Below are 21119 nucleotides of genomic sequence, written 5' to 3'. Positions count from 1 at the left end.
TGGAGCTGAAAAATTCCTGTCACCTAGTGATGTGCTAATGTCATAGTGCAGCGCATTACTCAAGGCTTTGTGGTGATGCTGCTGTAAACAAACCTTTTGCACTGCCAGTTGTATAAAAGTGTAGCACATATAGTTATGTATAGTACATAGTACTTGATAATGATAATAAACAGCTGTGTCACTGGTTTGTGTATTTACTATACTTTTTATTGCTATTTTAGAGTACAGTCTTTTTACTTACCAAAAAAAGTGTACTGTAAAACAATGTGCTGTGTTAACACCGGCAGCAGCCTCATACATCTTATGCTTACCACGTCTCTTGATTATTTCATTTTCTCTTGTGCTTGATTTAATCTTATGTTCTTGTTCATCATGGCCCCTGAGCATACCAGATCCACTGCTAATGTTAAGAGACCACATCAAGTGATTGACCTGGAAATGAAATTAGAAGTGATTAGGACTATGAAGGTGGAAAATCAGTGATGGTTATTGCTTGCCAGTTAGGCATGTCCCATTCTACCATAGCTACGATCTTAAAGAACAAGAACAAAGTGATGGAAGCTGTTAAAGGATCTGCTTCATTGAGGGTAATGAGACTAACAAAAATCGAGAAGGGCCTATATCAGACATGAAGAAACTTCTGATGACCTGGATTGAAGACTAGACACAGAAGCATATCCCTCTTAGGAGTATGATGATCATGGCCAAAGCAAAAAGTTTGCATTGTTGAAAGAGAAGACTGGACCCAACTACGATGTTGAATTTACTGCTAGTTCTTGGTATTTAAGTGATTCAAGAATCGTTAATCATTACATAGCATGAAAGTGAGTGGTGAGTCTGTGAGTGTTGATGTGAAGGTAGCTGAAGAATCTTTGTAAACTCTAGATAAGCTGATTGTGGAGGAAAATTACTTGCCAGAGCAAATATTCAGTATGAGTGAAGCTTCTCTATTCTGGAAACAGATGCCTGAAAGGACTTTCATCCATAAGGAGGCGAAGTCAGTGCCAGGTTTCAAGGCTTATATTGAAGCAGTGTTTCTCCTTCCAAACGCTGCCACTTTAGTCCAACCGGTGGACCAAGGAGTTATAGTAGATGTTAAGGCCTACTACCTGAGGAGGACCTTTGCCCAGGTTATTGCTGCAGCTGAGGAAGACACTGATGCACTTCTGGAAGGATTATGACACCTATAACTGCATCAAGAACCTTGCTTGCACCTGGGGTGATGTCACCAAGGAATTTATGAATAGCGCCTGGAAGAAGACACTCAAGAGGTTTGTCCATGACTTCAAGGGATTTTCCAAGGATGAGGAGGTTGCAAAAATCAGGAAGGCTGTGGTTGAGATGGCAAACAACTTTAACCTGGGTGTGGATGAGGATGACATTGAGGAGCTCCTCGAGGTGGTTCCTGAGAAATTGGCTAATGAGGAATTGTTGAAACTGGAACAGGAATGCATAGCTCAAGAAGAGGCAAGAGAAAAGGAAACTGCAGGAGAAGAAAAAGAACAACGTTCGAGAAAATTCACAGTGAAGGGTTTAGCAGAAGCCTTTGCAGGCCTCAGCAAGTTCCTTAAAAAGTTTGACAACGTGGACCCCAACACTGAAAGGTTTTCGTTAATAGAGAGGAATGTTCATGGTGCATTATCTGCTTACAAGCAAATCTATGATGAAAAAAGTAAACCAAGCAAACCACCATGGACATATTTCTGAAAAGATTGACACCTCCTGAAGAAGAGCCTCAGGCAGGTCCTTTAGGAGGTGTTCCAGAAGAAGGCATTGTTATCGTAAGAGATGACAGCGCCATGTATGTTATTGCCCCTGACGACCTTCCAGTGGGACAAGATGTGGAGGTGGAAGACAGTGATATTGATGATCCTGACCCTGTCTGGGCCTAGGCTAATGTGTGTGTTTGTGTCTTAGTTTTTAATAAAAAGGTTTAAGAAAAATAAATATTTTTTTAATAGAAAAAAGCTTAAACAATAAGAGTACAAAGAAAAAATATTTTTGTATAGCACTACAATGTGTTTGTATTTTAAGCTAAATTATTACAAAAGGAGTCAAAAAGTTTAAAAAAAGTTTATAAAGTGAAAAAGTTACAGTAAGCTAAGGTTAATTTATTCCTGAAGAAAAAAATAATTTTTTAATAAATTTAGTGCAGCATAAGTGTGCAGTGTTCGTAAAGTCTGCAGGAGTGCACAGTCATGTCCTGGGCCTTCACATTCACTCCCCACTCACTCACTGACTCACCAACAGCAACTTCCAGTCCTTAAAGCTCCATTCATGTAAGTGCCCTATACAAATGTACCCTTTTTCATCTTTTATATCATAGTTTTACTGTACCTTTTCTGTGTTTAGAAACACAAATAGCATTGTGTTATGATTGCCTGTAGTTTTCAGCACAGTAACATGCTGTACAGGTTTGTAGCCTAGGAGCAAAAGCCTATACCATATAGCGTAGGTGTGTAGTAGGCTATCTAGGTTTGTGTGAGTACACTCCGTGATGTTCACGTAATGATGAAATCGCCTAATGATGCGTTTCTCAGAGTATGTCTCTATCATTAAGTGACGCATGGCTGTATTGCAAAATCATGACCACAGTAAGTCTAGTTAACTTCTGTCACCATACTTAGATACAACTTTTTTCTTGTAATGAGAACTTTTAGGATCTATTTTCTTAGCAATTTTCAAATATGTAATACAGTATTATTAACCATAGTCACCATGCTGTACTCCCCAGGACTTATTTATTTTATGACTGGAAGTTTGTACCTTTTGTCTATCTTCACCCATTTCACCCACCCCATATCCCCCACCTCTGGCAACCACTAATCTGTTCTCTCTATCTGTGAGTTTGAGTTTAGTTTAGTTTTTTAGATTTCATATATAGGTGAGACCATACAGAATTTGTCTTTCACTGTCTGACTTATTTCACTTAGCATAATGCCCTTAAGGTCCATCTGATGCTGTCACCAATGGCAAGATTCCCTTCTTTTTTATGGCTGAATAATACCCCATTCTGTATACGTACCACATTTTCTTTATCCATTCTTTCATTGATGGATACTTAGCTTGCTCCCATGTCTTGGCTGTTGTTACTAATGCTGCAGTGAACAAGGGGGTGAGGTATCTTTTCGAGTTCAGTGTTTTTGTTTCCTTCGGATAAATACCCAGCAGTGGGATAGCTGGATTATAGGGTAGTTCTATTTTTAATTTTTTGAGGAACCTCCGTACTGTTTTCCATAGTGGCTGCACCAGTTTACATTCCCACCAACTGTGCACAAGGGTTCTCTTTTCTCCACATCGTTGCCGACACTTACTTCTTTTTTCTTTTTTTTTGTAATAGCCATTCTGACACATGTGAGATGACAATCTCGTTGTGGTTTTGATTTGCATTTCCCCTGGTGATTAATGACATTCAGCATCTTTTCATGTACCTGTTGGCCATCTGTATGTCCTCTCTGGAAAAATGTCTATTCAGATCCTCTGCCTATTTTTTAATTGGGTTGTTTGTTTTTATGCTGTTGAGCTGTATGAGTTCTTTATATATTTTGGATATTAACCCTTTATCAGATATATGATTGGCAAATATTTTGTCCTGTTCAGTAGGTTGTCTTTTGATTTTGTTGATTGTTTCCTTTGCTGTGGAAATGCTTTTTAGTTTGATGTATTCCCATTTATTTGTTTTTGCTTTTATGGCCTTTGCTTGTGGTGTCAAATCCAAAAAATCGTTGTCAAGACCTGTGCCAAGGAGCTTACCACCTATGTTTTCTTCTAAGAGTTTTATGGTTTCAGGCCTTATGTTCAGATCTTTAATCCATTTTAAGTTAATTTTTGTGTATGGTGTTAGATAGTGGTCCAGTTTCATTCTTTTGTGTGTGGCTGTCCAGTTTTCCTGGCACCATTTATTGAAGAGACTGTCCTTTCCCCAGTGTATATTCTTGGCTTCTTTGTCAAAAATTAGCTGTCCGTGTATTGTATGGGTTTATTTCTGGGCTCTCTGTTCTGTTCCTTTGATCTATGTGTCTGTTTTTATGCCAATACCATGCTGTTTTGATTATTATAGCTTTGTAGTATAGTTCAAAATCAGGAAACGTGATGCTTCCAGCTTTGTTCTTCGTTCTCAAGATAGCTTTGGCTATTCAGGGTCTTTTGTGGCTCCATACAAATTTTAGGGTTGTTTTTTTCTATTTCTGTGAAAAATGCCATTGGAATTTTGATAGGGATTGCATTGAATCTGTAGATTGCTTTGGGTAGTATGGACATTTTAACAATATTAATTCTTCCAATCCATGAGCACAGAATATCTTTCCATTTATTTGTGTCATCTTTAATTTCTCTCATCAGTGTCTTAGAGTTTTCAGTATACAGATCTTTCACCTCCCTGATTAAATTTATTCACAGGTATTTTATTCTTTTTGATGAAATTATAAATGGAATTGTCTTCCTAATTTCTCTTTTGACAGTTCAGACAGTTCATTATTAGTGTATAGAAATCCAACTAATTTTTGTATATTGATTTTATATCATGCATCTGTACTGAATGGTAAATGAAGATGGCTTAATATTTGAAGATCGAGTTATGTAATTCACCACATTATCAGAATAAAGGAGAAAAATGATCTCAGTTGATAATCTCAACATAATTGTCACAGTAGAGAGAGAACAAGGATATATTCCTTCATAACAGTACATTTATCACACTCCAAAAATATTCCATTAATATAAAACTATTAGCTAATAGTGCATATTCAAATTTCTCCGATTGTTCTAATAATGTCATAGTTAGTTGTATTTTATTTTTTAATCTGAGTTCCAATCCAAGATCAAACATAGCATTTAATTGTCGTGTTTTATTAGATATATCACAATCCATTATATAACACACTTTTAAAAAATATGGAAGTGTAAACTTAATTATTGTAAGGTGGCTACCCCTCTAATCTCACTCATGAAAGATAGACTTTTGCTACACCCTTTCAGAAGTTTTCCAGCTGCCCCTTCTCAAGTACAACTCCTTCCTTCTAATCTTATCCTGATTTTTATGACACTTTCTTACCTTTATAGTGTTGCTTTACCTGTTTTTTCAGTATGGTTTTAATAATACCTTAATAGTATAATTTTAATTATTAATATCTAATTGTACTATTACAATTAATTATACAATAATTGTAATTATTATAATTATTAATCAAATTTTATTATTTAATAATATTTTAACGTGATAAGGTTTGGTAATCTGTGTTTCCCCACCTTTGTTTTTCTTTTTGCTTTTACATTTGTGTCCTTTTCAGTGCATCACATTAGGGGGCACATAATGTCTGTCTGATTACTGATGATATTAACTTCAGATCATTTGATGACAGTATTTGTCAAGTTTTTCTACTTTGTAAAGTTACTATTTTCCCCTTTGTAATAGGTACTTTGAGGCTATGAAAATCTCTCATTTCTCATAAAACTTTGATCCTAGTTTTCTAGCTCCATGATTCCATCTGTAGTTAATGTTTGGAATTCTGCTAGAAGGAAGGCTTTCTATTCTCCATTGAGTATGTATTTCAGTGTTTCGTGTGTTTTTATTTTATGAGTTATATATTCTGTTATTATCATTTTGATGCATGAAGTGTCCCAATTTGGGCCAGTGGCAGCCCCTTCAACTGGTGCCTGAGTCCTTTTGACATGTCTCTGACATGTTCCTTTGAGCACTTTCTGGCCCCGGATCTGGAATTAACTATTTCTCTAAGGAGACCTGGTCCTTTTAGTTGATAATGGTATTTAGAAGCAAAGATCTTGGTGCTAAGTTTGTTTTTTCTTTATATTTATCCTGTTTAGGGTTTGTAGAGCTTTTAAATTCACAGCTTGATGTTTTCTTGTGTTTTGGAAAATTATTGGCTATCACCTCTTTAAACATTGCTTCTGCTCCATCTGTCTCTTCTTTTGGGACTCCCGTTACTTATATGTTAGACCTTTTCACTATATCCCATATGTCTCTTCTACACATTTCTATATTTTCCATCCTTTTCCTTTTTCTACTTTAATTTTGTTGATCTATAATCCTTTCTTCTGCTGTGTTTAACCTTGTATTAAACCATCTATTAAAATTCTTTTTTTTTTTTTTTTGAGGACGATTATCACTGAGCTAACATCTGCTGCCAACCCTCCTCTTTTTAGTGAGGAAGACTGGCCCTGAGCTAACATCCATCTTCCTCTATTTTATATGTGGGACGCCTGCCACAGCATAGCTTGCCAAGTGGTGCTCTGTCCACACCCGGGATCTGAACCAGGGAACCCCGGGCTGCCGAAGCGGAATGTGCGCACTTAACTGCTGAGCCACCAGGCTGACCCTAGTAAAATTCTTAACATCAGTTATTATGTTTCTCAGTTCTACGGTTTTCATTTGACTTTTTTTAATAGATTTTACTTGTCTGGTAAAATTCTTGCTATCATCTGTGTTTTAGGACATGTTAATCATAGTTATTTTAAAATCTGTGTCTGGTAACTCCAGTATCTGGGTCACCTGGGTATCTGGTTCTATAATGTTTCTCTATCCCTCCAGCCCTTCTATGGTCATTTTTTAAAAGACTTTATTTTTTCCTATTTCTCCCAAAGCCCCCCGGTACATAGCTGTGTATTTTTAGTTGTGGGTCCTTCTAGTTGTGGCATGTGGGATGCCTCCTCAACATGGCTTGATGAATGGTGCCATGTCCGTGCCCAGGATCCAAACCATCAAAACCTTCGGCCGCTGAATCAGAGTGTGCAAACTTAACTACTCGGCCATGGGGCCAGCTCCCCCTTTTTTGTTTAATATTTTATTTTTTCCTGGTCATTTTTTCTGTAGGAAAGCAATTTGATTATCTGTTTATAAAGGTATAAAAATGTTAATATTCTTAGATTTCCTGAAGTACAGTTACTCGATCTCTCGATATCAGTCAACTTTTTGCTAAATTTTGTTGTAACCACCCCTGAATCTCAGTGGGTTACAACAGCAAAGCCTTACTTCTTGCTCACATTACATTGTGGTTCCTGGATAACTGTAGTTATATTCCATGGTTATTGTGTTCCATGTGTCTTATTTATTTTGGGGATCCAGGCTGAAGAAGGAGGCCTCATAAAGGATGTATTGATCTCAGGGTCAGAGTTATTGAGAGGGATGGACCATGTGATGTTTCCTAAAAGTCTTCTTTGTTGAGGTTCTTGTGTCTCCCTTTCACAATCTGTTGGCCAAAGTGATTCATGTGGCCGAGCCCGCAGTTAACAGGGTGAGGAAGTGTATGTGCTACTTCCACAGGGAGGCATTACAAGTTACATGGGAGGGAGGAGTGAATAATTGGGAGCAATAATACAATTTATCTAACTATCCTAAAGAAAAAGCTCCCACATTTGGAAAAAGCTGTGTATGTATGAAGATGTTAATGCAGAATTATTAGTAAGGATAAAAAATTATAAGCATTAGTAATAAAGAGCTTTACAGTATATTCAGTGAAATGTTATAGTGAAATGTTGTACAGTTATTAAAATGATCTTTGTAGTATCTAGCAACATAGGAAAATGCATTTAATATGATATTAAGTGAAAGAACAATGTACAGAGTATATATACTCTGAGTACAGCTGTGTACACACAATCATACATTTGTAAGAAAATCGAAGATATAAAAATGATAATAGTGGGGCCGGCCCTGTGGCCGAGTAGTTAAGTCCGCGAGCTCCACTTTGGCAGCCCAGGGTTTGGATCCTGGGCGTGGACATGGCGCTGCTAATTAGGCCATGCTGAGGCGGCGTCCCACATGCCACAACTAGAAGGACCCACAGGTAGGATATACAGCTGTGTACTGGGGGCATATGGGGAGAAAAAAGCAGGGGGGAAAAAAATTGGCAACAGTTGTTAGCTCAGGTGCCAATCTTTAAAAAAAAAACATGATAGTAGTTATCTTAGGATGATGGACTTATGAGTGATTTTTCATTATAAACTTAAACTTTTTATAGTGCTTTCATTCTATAATTAAACATAATTTTGTTTTCTGAAAGATTATTTTTCATTCTAAAAGCCATACACGTTATCAAAGAAATGTTCGGAGGAAAAGCCTTAAAAAATCAAACTCTGGAGCTGTCTCCCCAAACTACCACAGTAACTATTTTAAGTCTGTTAAAAAATTAGTATTTTAAAAAAATTAGCGGATTAACCTTGTATTGTTGTGTTTCATTTCAGGTCCTGAAAATCCATGGTTGGTCCAAGCTTACGTTTCAGCAGCTAAACACCCTTTTGCTTCTGTGGTGGCTCAGGAGGTTTTTCAGAGTGGAATCATTCCTTCAGATACTGACTTCCGTATCTACAGGGATTTTGGGAACATTCCAGGTATTTTGTTAATTGTTATGGGTTATAGTGTGACAGTGATTAATCAAAAGCGAGTTAGACTTTTTGGAATTTTTGAGTAAACAGCCTTTTCTGAGAGCGTGTTCTCTGTGAGAGAGCGGTATGTTCTGACTCACGAGTTCCTAGTGTTTTCCTCTTCTTTTGAACTCCAGTCTAATTTAAATGCTTGCCTTTGTTAAAATACGTCATCTTGCCCCAGTGTGGCAGAACAGGGGAGAACTGTTTAGCACTTCATTTCCAAAAGACAAGGTCTTTGACTTTCGCTGTTATCTTGCTTTGCCAACTCCCTTGGCAGCTTGGCAGTAAAAATTTGGCTCTGGCCTGGCAAGGATGTAGATGGCAAAGTTTTGATGACTTCTCAAGCTCAGTGTTTCTGCTCCTTGCCGTGTGACTCTTAATGCCTCCCTGTGCAGCAGTGCACTTCCTCAGTCCTTGTGAATTGAATTATGTACCATAGCTATAGATTTTGTAAAACATTAGAAGAGCGTTTACATCATTTGTTCATAAATGTAACAAAGCAATCATGCCCTGGCTTTGGCATTCTGTCTTTTAGGAAGTTGATACATTAAACAAATAGGCCTAAAGCAAGGTTGATCTTTAAAACAAAATGACTTTTTTTTTCCCCTGTATGTCTTAGGAATAGACTTAGCTTTTATTGAGAATGGATACATTTATCACACCAAGTACGACACAGCGGACAGAATTCTAACAGATTCCATTCAGAGAGCAGGTTGGTATTCTCATTTTGACTTTTGATATATGGCAAGATGGAAGGTTAGGGATTACCTATAGATCTGTAAATAGTCCGTGGCCTGTGCATTAGGGAGGCTAATGTATGGTGTGAATGAGCTGGGGCTTTGGAGCTAGAGAGAAGAGGGTTTGAATTTTAGCTTTGAAATCTAGTTTAACAATTAGGAACATAAGACTATTTATTGTGAGGAATTGGAAAGGGAGAAGAAGCCGAGTCAGGGCTGTTCCAACAGCAATTTAAGTCTGGAATAATGAGGACCCTAGACTGTGGTGTTGACAAAAAGTAGAAATGAAAGGGGAGGCATGGAAAATTAGATAACACTTTGAAGGTAAATTCCACAAGACTTGACAGGTTAGATAAAGGGATGAATCAGATGGATGGCAGCAAAGATGATTGCAAAGTATAAAGCCTGGCTGGCTGGGGAAAGATTATGCCATTGACCATAATGCGGATGTGAAAAGGCAACCCGCATCCAGAGCAGTGATAGAGAGGGAAGGAGACCATGAACTCTGTCAGACATATTAGATGGAGGGGGTCTGTGAACTAGATGAAAAGATAGATACAGTGTTAGAGTTCTTGGCAGAACTGTGTATATGGGTTTAGGAATTAAAGGCATAGAGAAAACCACAAAAGTATGGAGAATGGAAATGTTTTTTGAAAGAACGAACCAAAGGTGGAGGACTAAACCTGAGCTTTGGGGAAAACACATTTTAAGGCAGATAGAGAAGCCAATGAAAGAAAGCCCTCTGGAAGACAGTGTGGTGTCTTAAGTGAAAAGAAGAGAGAAGGATGGGATGAGCAGCAGGAAGAAATGCCAATTATTCAAGGCTTCTTAGTGCTCCTTTGTTGAAGCTCAAACTCATTCATTCATTCATTGATAACAAATAGTCATTATAGACCTCTGATGTGCCAGGTTCTGCCTGATAAGCACTTCCCCGCTTTCCAGCTTCATTGCTGAATACTCTCTCCTCATTCCGGACTTTCTTGCCTGTATTTGGAACTTTCCCTCCTCAAGATCTTCATCTACACAGTTCTCTCAGTCTGGACGGTCTCCCCCATTGCAGCTAGCTTCCTGTTCATCCTTTAGTTATAAATACTGCTTCCTCAGGAATGCTTCCCTGACTTCTCAAACTCTATCAGTCTCCCCTGATATGTTCCAAGGGGACTTTAATACCTCTCCTTATTAATTCTTTTTTTTAATTGAGCTATAATTGACATTCCTTATTAATTCTTAACACACCTGTAATGGCTTGTTCAGTGTCTGTGAGCTTCATGAGAGGCCTTTGTCTCTTGGGTCAGCACTGAGTTTCTGGTGAGTAGAGCAGTGTCTGCTACATTAAATGTATATTAAATGAATAGGGACTAGGAAACAGCCTTTGGGTTTGTCAACAGTGAGGGCACCATTGATCGGAGAATAGTTCTAATAGAAGGGAAAGGATGAAGGCTGTTTGGCTGGGTTTCTAAGTGGAGAGGAAACAGAATATGGGGTGTGGACCTTATTTGAGAAATTTAGTAAGAAAAGTAGGAGAGCAGTAGGATAGTAGAAACTATTTCTGTTCACATTCTTTCTAGGTATTACTTTACTAAACACTGGATGGTTTATTCAACTTTGTTATCTTTTTATTAATAGGTGACAACATTTTAGCAGTTCTTAAATATCTAGCTACATCTGATATGTTGGCCACTTCTTCTAAATATCGACATGGAAACATGGTCTTCTTTGATGTGTTTGGCTTATTTGTCATTGCCTACCCCTCTCGTGTTGGCTCAATAATTAACTACATGGTGGTAATGGCTGTTGTTTTGTACCTGGGCAAAAAATTTTTGCAGCCCAAACATAAGAGTAAGTATTTTCCTTTAAAACCGCAATACTGGCATGGGTATAGAATTTGCCTGAAGTTTTTAAATCAGTTTGCTTATATCTTTCCAAGAAGTTAAAAATCTTAAGAAAAATAACATTTGATTTATATTGTAAGAAATTTCTAAATGAATATGAGATTCATATGCTCATTATACTTTTAGTCTTGGTAAAGCAGGCAATTTTGATGAACTTATGCACTCCATGGAAGTACTACATAGATGGGGGCCGGCCCGGTGGCACAGTGGTTAAGTGCACATGTTCCACTTTGGCATCCCGGCGTTCGCCAGTTCGGATCCCGGGTGCGGACATGGCACCGCTTGGCAAAAGCCATGCTGTGGTAGGTGTCCCACATATAAAGTAGAGGAAGATGGGCATGGATGTTAGCTCAGGGCCAGTCTTCCTCAGCAAAAAGAGGAGGATTGGCAGCAGTTAGTTCAGGGCTAATCTTCCTCAAAAAAAAAAAAAAAGTACCACATAGAAACTGGTTTGTACAGATTGGCTTTTAGTGAAAAGTCCCATTAAAGTCTTACTCACATTACAGACCAGTAGTAGCACACTGTTCTGAAGTATGAAAGAACTGCTTCTGGTTAAATTGGTCTCCTTCTACTTGAAATGTTTTGTAGTGTAAGTTGGTATGTGCTGTTAAAAGATAAAATATTTAGCAGCAATTTAAATAATCCTTTATCACCAGTTATTTTCTCATGCTCCTTCTCTTCCTATGTTAGCTCCTTTTGGCAAGACTTTATATGGAATTTTGCCTCCCATTCTTGCTGATAGTTTGATATACACGGCATCCCAAAGGTGATGAAGATTAAGACGGCCCATTTCCCTAGTCAGGAATATATCTGAACTATTCCTGGAAGACTTCTCTCTTTTGAGTCTTCAGTGCCCACAGACTCTTAGTAAATGTTACTTGAATATTATTCATCGATACCTTTCCTGTTCCAGTGTTTAACAAACCCTACCCCTAGGACATTTCAGTACTTTTCAATGACAATGGTGAATTTTTTAACATTTTCCCATTAAACCCTACTGACTGGTTATGAAATTGATTTGATAAAGATGGTGCTCTCCACTTTGTGTTTTCTCATTAGCTGCTAACTACACGAAGGACTTCTTCTGTGGACTTGGCATCACTCTGATAAGCTGGTTCACTAGCCTGGTTACTGTCCTCATTATAGCAGTGTTCATCTCTCTTATCGGACAGTCTCTCTCATGGTATAACCACTTCTATGTCTCCGTTTGTCTGTATGGAACTGCAGCTGTAGCCAAAATAATATTCATACATACCCTCGCAAAAAGATTTTATTTTGTGGTAAGTGATAGGCATATTTATTGATTTCTTTTTGCTACCTTCAAGGGTGGAGACAAACTCAAGTGGGATTCATTGTATTTGGCCTTTTGAGCTAGAAACCGTTGTTTTTCATGGTTATAGGAAACTGGCTCCCAGAAGCGTGTTAATTTTCTGGAAAGTTTCTTATTCTGAGGGTTTCGTTGCAGACTTTAAATGTGGCTGTAAAGCTATAAACAGTGTTTGGGGTGGTGGTGACAGCCTTCTGCCTCTGCTGAATCTGCTGCAGTTTTTGTAACTATGCTTTTGAATCTACCGGCCCTCCCAGGGCTCACCTAATTATTCATGTTTGAATCGCTCTGTTCTCTACTGGACGGTCAGCTCCCTGAGGGCCGGGGTGGTTTTGTTCATTATCCCCTGTACTGGGGTGTGTTTGACAAATAGCACTAACACACAGTACGTAGTTGCTGCCCTAAGCTTGTTGCACTTAAAGAATGTAGCACTTAGAGCTGCACTTAAAGTTTTCTCTGTAATTTCCTTCACTTTTTTTTTTAAACCTGTATGTTGTTGATGCAGATTATGACAGCACGCATATTTGTATGGGGGTTAGAGACACATTGCTAAGGAAAAAAGAGGGAAGGGAGGTAGAGTTCCAAAATGATTTATGCTGATTTAGAGAATATTGCCATATTGTTATGGTTTCAACTGTATAGATTTGTTTGGTAAAAATAAAATTAGGAATTAGGGTTATGAAATAATAGGACTAAAAATAAATTACAGTGAGAGAGCAAGCCATGGTTTCTGATTTTCTGAGTTAAAGGGAAAATCTTTCTTACCTCCATTATTTTCAAGACAGCCAATGTACGCCTGTTTTTTCAGTTTGTCCTGCTAGGGATTAGAATGGAGGCATGGAAGATTATACTACAGCATCCTTCCAAAAGGATGTCTTTGGTACCTGAAGCTTGGTCTCAGTTTCAGGTAATGCTGGGATGTGGTCTGAGGAGCCCTTCCATGTTAGCAGGCTCTATTGAAGAAAGGTTCTTTGAGGTTAGCCATCTGTTTATTGTTGAGCTAATACTTGTATCTTAGTGGCTTCAGATTCCAAAAGAATTACACCGTGGGGTTCAGTTTCACATGCTTATTCTTAGTGCAACGGTGTGTAACCAGAGTGTGGCTGACTATTGTTGATGTGGCGGGGTGGGGGAGGGAGAGATAGAAATGCTTAGTAAAATTCCATTTACTGTGACTAATTTCAGTTGTTCGATCATAAGACTTTGGGCTGAAAGCACAATGGAAAGCGTAATGTGTTTCCTTTTCATTTCACAAATATTCTTTGAGCATCCAGTGGGCTTTGTACCATGCTAAGGCCTGGCGATACACAGATTCATAAAGATGTGCTCTCTTTCTTTGAGGAGCTCACAGTTTCATTTGGGAAGATAGGGAAACCACAGTGATTACAGTACCTTGGGATGAAGTGAAATAGAGTGACATATTTACAGTGCTATAGGAATATAGGGCCAGAAGAGATGAATTTTGTTTGTGGAAGTCAGGAAGCCTTCATGAAAGAGGTGGTGACATTTGAACTGGACTTTTGAAGCATGAGTAGAAGTGTGCCAGACAGAACAGCCTGATGGGCAGTCAAAGGTGGGAATGTACAAGATGCATGTGGGTCACAGTCAATAAAAAGACACCTTGAAGACAAGGTGGTGGCACAATCACTGGAAAAGTAGGCCAGGGCGAAGTTGGAGCATGACCCTAAAAATCAGTGGGGCTACCATTAAAATTTTCTAAGCAGGATAGTGAGCGAGAGAATTTGTGATTTAGTATGAAAACTCTGGTCACGGTGTATAGAATTGGAACGGGCAGAGGTGGGAGGGATCAGTAGAGATGGGGAGAAGAGAACTAGATTTGAGGTATATTTCTTTGATCTTTGGGTGCAATTTGGGAACTTAATATAAAACATATTTTCAGTTATTACAGTCTTCATTGTTGAGATCTTTGTTTTTAAATTTCTCAGTGACGTTCGGCTTCAAATTTAATCCTAAGAATTATTTTCTTCTTTTTAAAGACGATGTCTCTTGATTAACACTGTGTTGAACATCTAAGTATTTAACGACCATAGCCTGTTTTTCTTTGTCCAAGGGGGTTTGTCAAATGAACTTTAACTTACTTTGAAAACATGTGACTGAAACTCTTTTGAGCTCTCAAAGTAGGGTCCCATATCACAGACATGCCCTGGGCTATACAGAAATGAGAAGGCAGAGGAGAGAAAAACTTAAGTGTATCTATTTCCATTTTGGTATTTCTGCACTTTATAACTTTCATGTTTACATTAGTGGAATCACTGGTGCAGATGTTAAAATGTATTAAGTTCATGTGACAGCTTTCTTCTGACGAACTCAAGGTGCTGCACAAGAATCCTCAGACTTCAAAGTTCAAAAAATATAGATCATATTTGATAATGTGAAAGCACCAGGAATCCAGGACGTGGGCAGAAGTGCACTACAAGACCAGAGGAGATAGAAAAGACTCAGGAATCAAGCAAAAAAAAATCAAGCAAAAATATGGCCCTGTGCTGTAAAGTCCTGCAGTTTTCCAGGTGTGTGGTCGGTGGCACTGCAGCAGCCCATACTGTTCTTCACAGGTCATTTCTCTAGTTTGCTTGAAATTCTTTGGAAGTTGCATAAATAGAAAAGCTTACAGAGGTGAACGTGTTTTAGAAGTCTTTTCTTCTATTTTAGAACATTTCCAAAGGTTACTTGTAGCCCAGTGGAGGAAAAGCTCAGATTCTATGCAAGTAGTGATGTTTTTACTGTCTGGTTAAATTCCCTTTCCTGTGCAGCAGTGTGAATTTAGTGCTTCGTAATAGGAGCTAGCTTTGTTTCTTTTAGAGTTTAAAGGACAGATTCTGCTAAAACAAAATGCAGCTCTTCTGAGCACGGAAATTACATGACAGTAGAAGATCTTTATGAGTAGGCCCCGAATGAGACCACTTGTGTCTTTTTCTTTCTTTCAGAATGCCAGTGGCCAGTACCTGGGAGAAGTATTTTTTGACGTCTCGCTGTTTGTGCACTGTGGTTTCCTCATAGCTCTCACTTATCGAGGACTTTGCTCGGCCTTTATCAGCGCTGTCTGGGTGGCGTTCCCGTTGCTCACAAAGCTTTGCGTGCACAAGGGCTTTAAGCAGCACGGTAGGATATTTTTGGTTTTGATATAAATGGGAAAATATCTTAAAATACATAAGATAAGGCTTCCAGGGACTATTTCTTTTTTTGATCTTTTTGGATGGGCTTTCTAAATCGTTACTGTTTTGTTTTTTTAATTTTCAGATCACACGGATTTTTATCTTATGCCTTATACCCTATCCCATTCTCACATTTATGAATACATGCTAATATATTACTTATGTATTTTGTTAATTCTTATTTGTATTTTATCCTCTGTGAGTGAAAGTATTTTATCTCACCAGATAACAAGTCCCAAAAGGGCAGGAGACACATCTAACCTAATTTCCTCTAGGTGCCGAGGTACCTCAGCACTACAAAAATCTGTATCTCATTGTAGAATTTCAGAGATGTGTGTTTCCTTTCTCTTTTTCCCTAGGTGCTCAAGGAAAATTTATTGCCTTTTACCTTTTGGGGATGTTTATTCCTTATCTTTATGCATTGTACCTCATCTGGGCGGTATTTGAGATGTTTACCCCTATCCTTGGGAGGAGTGGTTCGGAAATTCCACCTGACGTTGTGCTGGCTTCCATTTTGGCTGGTTGTACGATGATTCTCTCTTCCTATTTCGTAAGGAAAAAAATTTTTTTTTAAATTTTCTTCTTTCTTCATTTTTTATATAAATATGTGATGAGTTTAGCCATACTAGATTCTATGACATAGTGTTGCTTATACTTTATTGAGAAAATCTTAAGCAAAAGACATAGTGAATGGCTGTGCATATTGTGGGATCGATATGGTAAGAAAATGTAGAGTGGGGTTTTTGTTATTTTTATCTCGTTATGCTCCCACATACCCTGATTATACTGCTTTTCAGACTACCTGAATGTGAATTCATAGAATGCGTACCAAGCGAGAATTGGTAGAGCTTGGTTGGTGGTAGATTTTTAGAAAGATTGCTAATCATGTGTTTTGAACTTTAATTAGAGGCAAATGTTAATAATGGTAGTTTATTAGTGCTGTTAGAGCTAACGAAGGAAGACTAATTCTGATGAGGCTTCTTCCCTTATCATTCAGCTTCCTCGCTGCTGGTGCAGCAAAGTTCATTAATTGAGTCTGTCTCCTTGAGTGATATACACTTATGATACCCAAATATGCGTTCATCTACCAAGTAATGAAAGAGTATAACGGCCTTGTCATTTTGCTGTATCAGTGTTCTGCCCTTGTATGGAGAGCCCTACGTTTGCCATCACTGCTTCTCTTCCCTGGGACTCTCCAGAGGGAGAACGAGACATGATGAAGAGTTGACAACCAGACACCCCTTTGTTAGAGCAAGCTCCAGGCAGAGTTCTGCTCTTGGCATGGTGTCAGCACTCTCCAGGACTCAGGCCTGGCTCCTGTAGAGGAGGCAAATCCTTGTTTTGTGGTTCTTTTCATTGGAATTCCTAAGAATAGGAAGTACTTACTGAATACCCCTAGGTACACTCTGAGATTTGAGGCTAGGGGACTAAATAGAAAGGTAGTTACGACTTTATTATAGTTCTTTCCTCAGTGTGGATGATAGTGAGTTTTTCATGTTGATATAGAAAGGGCCTTTCATGGGAGGTGAGGATCTAGAGACAGCAGGTAAGAATCCCACATGCATGGATGGTCAGCACTATCCATGGAAGTCCCTTAAACAGCCACTAAGTAGCTGTATATGTGACTGCAAGTATAGCCCTGTAGAGCAGTTCTTACGCACGCTGTGGTTTGAGGTCAGCTGTACTAGTCCTCAAAGAAATCTGAGCATTCTAGCCATTTTACCTTTAATATAATGATTACGGCCTTACAGGTATTTGCAAGGATTGATGGAATTCTGAAATGTTCTTTGTTGCTTTCAAGGTTTACTTCTTCTGGTTTTAATATTAAGCCTTTAAATCCTCTGTGCTTGTTAATAGATTGCTGTTGTGAGGATTAAAGATGTTGGAGATTTGTCATATGTAGATTAGGTTCTGATCTAGAGTTGGTTAAATTTTGAACTGGACCCCCCAGTGTATTTAAATTATGGTCAATGAATGAAAGCTATTGATGCTCATAAAAGATTATCAAAATGTGGGACATTTCAATTCTGTTCCATATGGAAGGGGATAAAATGAACCCTGAAAACTTCAGTTTGGAAATTGAAAATGACCCCAAAGCATGGAAATCTTGGAAAGCATAAGAAAGAGGGTTAAAGTATATTATCTTCTAAGTTATATTTTATTAGGAAAGCTTTGGAGAGTGCCTCTTGGAATACTTTGAGACTTCATTTAGTTTTTATTATAATGTGAAATAGCTTCCCTGCTCTTTGATGCTGTGAGTTATCACTGTCTTCATTATTTTCTTATTTGTGTGTAGCAGTGATGATGGCTTGTTAACAGAGTGAGCCCATTCTCCTTGGGTAATGGAGAACTGAACCACGTGCATATTTCAGAGAGTGTTTCTTTCAGTCCTTGGGGATTTATTAAATATATTTGCTAGAAAGCAATTAAATTCCTGTCAAGTGCTCAGTTAGCAGGTTTCCTGTGGTTATCCTGTGCTGGGGCTGTTCTGTGAGACTGCGGACAGGAGTGGGATCAGGAGGAGCCTCTCAGAGAGAAACAGAGAAACAGCCGGGACACGTTGGGCACGTCACAGTCCCTTCTCCTGCTTCTCTTCATTTTATTTTGTACCGCTTTAGAACCTAGAGGGTTGTAAGATGTAACATTTACGACAGTGGAATCCAAACGCATTGTTGCTTAGGCCATCCTCTTCTTCCGTCTCCTCTGCTCTGTGATTGCCATTTCACGTGTCACCATTACCAGACGTCTTCCAGAAGGTGGGTGGAAGAGGCGGAAGATGAGCTTCATGATTTGGAGAAGAGGGGATGTGGATGTGGCAACTGTAGCTTAAACCGAGGTTTTAGGAAACTTTGGGTAGTAGCTGGCTTGAGAATGGCAGGAACCACAGCGTTATGACAGGGAGGTTTGATTTTGACCTGAAAGACTCTACCTAAACTTACCAGCCTTCCAGTGGAGGGGAAGTTCGTTACTTGGCACGATATTTGCTACTGTTCTAAGGAGCCACATTTTAAATATTGTGACTGCGAGGGGAAAAAGGGACAGACAGGGTAACAAATTTTGTTTTGATAACTCACTGCCTTAAGTCTTTGGGTGCTTTCTCTTATTTCTGTGCTCACAGTGTCAAAACATCTGATCTTTGACCTAAGATAAGTACTATTTTGCTGGAGATTACCCTGGAGGGGAACCCCTAAGGGATCTGTGAGTCATGTGTGTCCTCAACAACTTTAATTCAGTGATTTCATTACAAGTAAAAAGCTAATATAAGCATAGCTAGGATTTTCTGGATGCCCTCCTTGAGACTGAGCCACTTGCTTTTCCTGCTCGAGTTCAGTGTTGTTGTCTTGATTGTTGGCTCCCTCAGCACTGAAAGGGGCAGTCTGACTTTGTATTGCAGTTGTTCCTCATATGCAGGTCCACAGGCAGTCTTGAAGGTACGTCTTAATGCTCCTTTAGATGAAGCAGCACCTTGACATACCATACAAGCATTATGAGCAGAACTCTTGAGTTTTGTTGAAATAGGCCTGCTTATGCTTAAAAGCTTACTTCTGGTTCTTTAATGAAAGCCTAATGTCATGATGTTTGGTACAGTTAAATAGTGTCTAATGTGCAGTGTTAACTACAAGGCGTTGATAGGATCAGAAATAAAATAAGGTCATGGTTTGACTGGTGATGGATCTACATTCTCTAGTCTCTGCCCACTGAGCAGAGACACTTCTCAGTTTCCTTTTTGTTGTCTGGCTGCCTGTCCAAGAGGCCCTGTCATGGAGTTGGGGACATCTTTCATTTATCTAGGCTCTGACTCATGATAGAAATCCCTTATAATTAGTGCTGTATTTACTGGGTGTTGGAGTATGTTAGCACATGCTGATAAATATTCTTCACTGTCTGTCAGATATTATTGTTACAAAATAAAGTCAATTAAAGCCACCTTTTTGCCAATGGTAATTTTTCTATTTTTGTGTTTTAGATTAACTTCATCTACCTTGCCAAAAGCACAAAAAAAACCATGCTAACTTTAACTTTGGTGTGCTCAGTTACACTCCTCCTTGTTTGCAGTGGAGCATTTTTCCCATATAGCTCCAATCCTGCCAGTCCGAAGCCAAAGAGAGTGTTTCTTCAGGTAAGGGCAATTTTGTGTGAGCTGTTTGAGATTCTGGAGAGGAAAGCCTTGTCTATTTTGAGCTTCACTAGTTAAAAGGAAAATTAACTGACTTTTCTACTGTTGACCTATTGTTTGTACTCAACCATTTTGTGTAAAGCGGTGAGGAAAAGACTGACCATCCAGAGGTGTTCTTATTAGCTAGACACACTTCTCCCAAGAGACTGAATCGGAAATGTCCTCTTGTTGTTTTTATTACTGTTCAAATTATAAAAATGCACCTGAAAAACAGAAGCAAATATGTATCATGGAATAATGAGCTTTTAGAAGTGTAGATTGTAAAAATGTCTGCAGGCTGAGTAAAAATCTGAACTCCTATCAATTGGCAAAATAAAATAGATATTTTTAAATGCTAGTAAAATTGACCTTAAGTATAATGTTCAAAGAATGTGTGATAATGAAAATATAACTTAGAAAGGGATCAATAAAATGAGATTTAGACTTACTTAGGTTTCAGATTTTTCTGCAAACTTTTTAGAGCTGGTACTGTAAAGCAGTAAAAAGGACTAAGTTGCCTTATTTCTAGTCATCCTCTTTGTGGAGGTTTGTGCAGTGGCCAAACAGAAAAACCAAGAGTCCTAATATAGATAATTATTCAAGGACTTGAATAAGTAATAATAGTATTTGAACTTAAATATCAAAAGTTTTGAAAAAGGGCCCAACTGTTCCTTGTTTGTAGTCCTGGAGGACACAGTGATATATTTTATGTGACAAATTTTAACAGTTTGGAAAAGCTTTAGTGAAAAACAGTTTTTAGGATATTCAGTGTGTTTTTAGTGACTTGCTAATTTTTATAATTATGTCAGTAGTATTGAGGAAAAGCTAGATTTTTATTTTTAAAAACTCCTGATTTGTTTGGGGGGGTTCTCTTCTTCTCCAGTGCCAGAAGTTGGCCAACTTTTCCTGTAAAGGGCCAGATAATAAATACTTTAGGCTTTGTCAGCCCTGTAGTCTCTGTCGCAGCTACTCTGTTTTCATAGAGTGAAAGCAGCCATGGACAGTACCTAAACAAATGAGCGTGGCCATGTTCCAGTGAAGCTTTATTTATAAAACTTGTAGTGGGCCATTTGGCCTGTGGGCTGTAGTTTACTGACCCCAGCCCTATGCAATCCTTTTTCTTTTCCTTTTTGATATGCTTCAGGCTGGTTTCTGCTGTTAATAAAGCGATTCCAGGTGGAGCATGGTGCCTTTTCATAGAATTCTGTTAGGCACAAGTCTGTCTTCTAGTGGTGATCTGTGAGTCCTGTTTTTCTCTGCACATGAATTAGCTTCATGTAATACATGGACAGGGCAACGTGTATGTGTGTGTTTGTGTATGTATATTTATCTTAGGATGTATTTGTTTTCAGTCCTTATCTAAAAGGAGTTCTAGTAAATCCTAAATAGTAGGTTTTCAGAAATTTTTATATGAAATTTAAATATATAAATATACTTGTAAGAAATAATAAA

General features: G+C 38.4%; 1 protein-coding gene across 2 annotated transcripts in view; it reads left to right on the top strand.

Moving 5' to 3' along the window:
• The window catches only part of ERMP1 (endoplasmic reticulum metallopeptidase 1), a 48532-nt gene that overhangs the window by 14922 nt on the left and 12491 nt on the right, over positions 1 to 21119 (top strand). For both annotated transcript variants that reach the window (XM_070496066.1, XM_044756673.2), the window contains exons 5-11: positions 8200 to 8346; positions 9002 to 9094; positions 10746 to 10958; positions 12071 to 12291; positions 15284 to 15458; positions 15871 to 16061; positions 19479 to 19631. In XM_070496066.1, the coding sequence (XP_070352167.1) occupies positions 8200 to 8346; positions 9002 to 9094; positions 10746 to 10958; positions 12071 to 12291; positions 15284 to 15458; positions 15871 to 16061; positions 19479 to 19631 (1193 nt within the window). The remainder of the gene's footprint in view (positions 1 to 8199; positions 8347 to 9001; positions 9095 to 10745; positions 10959 to 12070; positions 12292 to 15283; positions 15459 to 15870; positions 16062 to 19478; positions 19632 to 21119) is intronic.

Source organism: Equus asinus, chromosome 23 (assembly GCF_041296235.1).
Source record: "Equus asinus isolate D_3611 breed Donkey chromosome 23, EquAss-T2T_v2, whole genome shotgun sequence".
Taxonomy (NCBI): Eukaryota; Metazoa; Chordata; class Mammalia; order Perissodactyla; family Equidae; genus Equus; species Equus asinus.
Note: the sequence above shows the minus strand (reverse complement) of the source record. Positions and strands in the feature narration are given on the sequence as shown.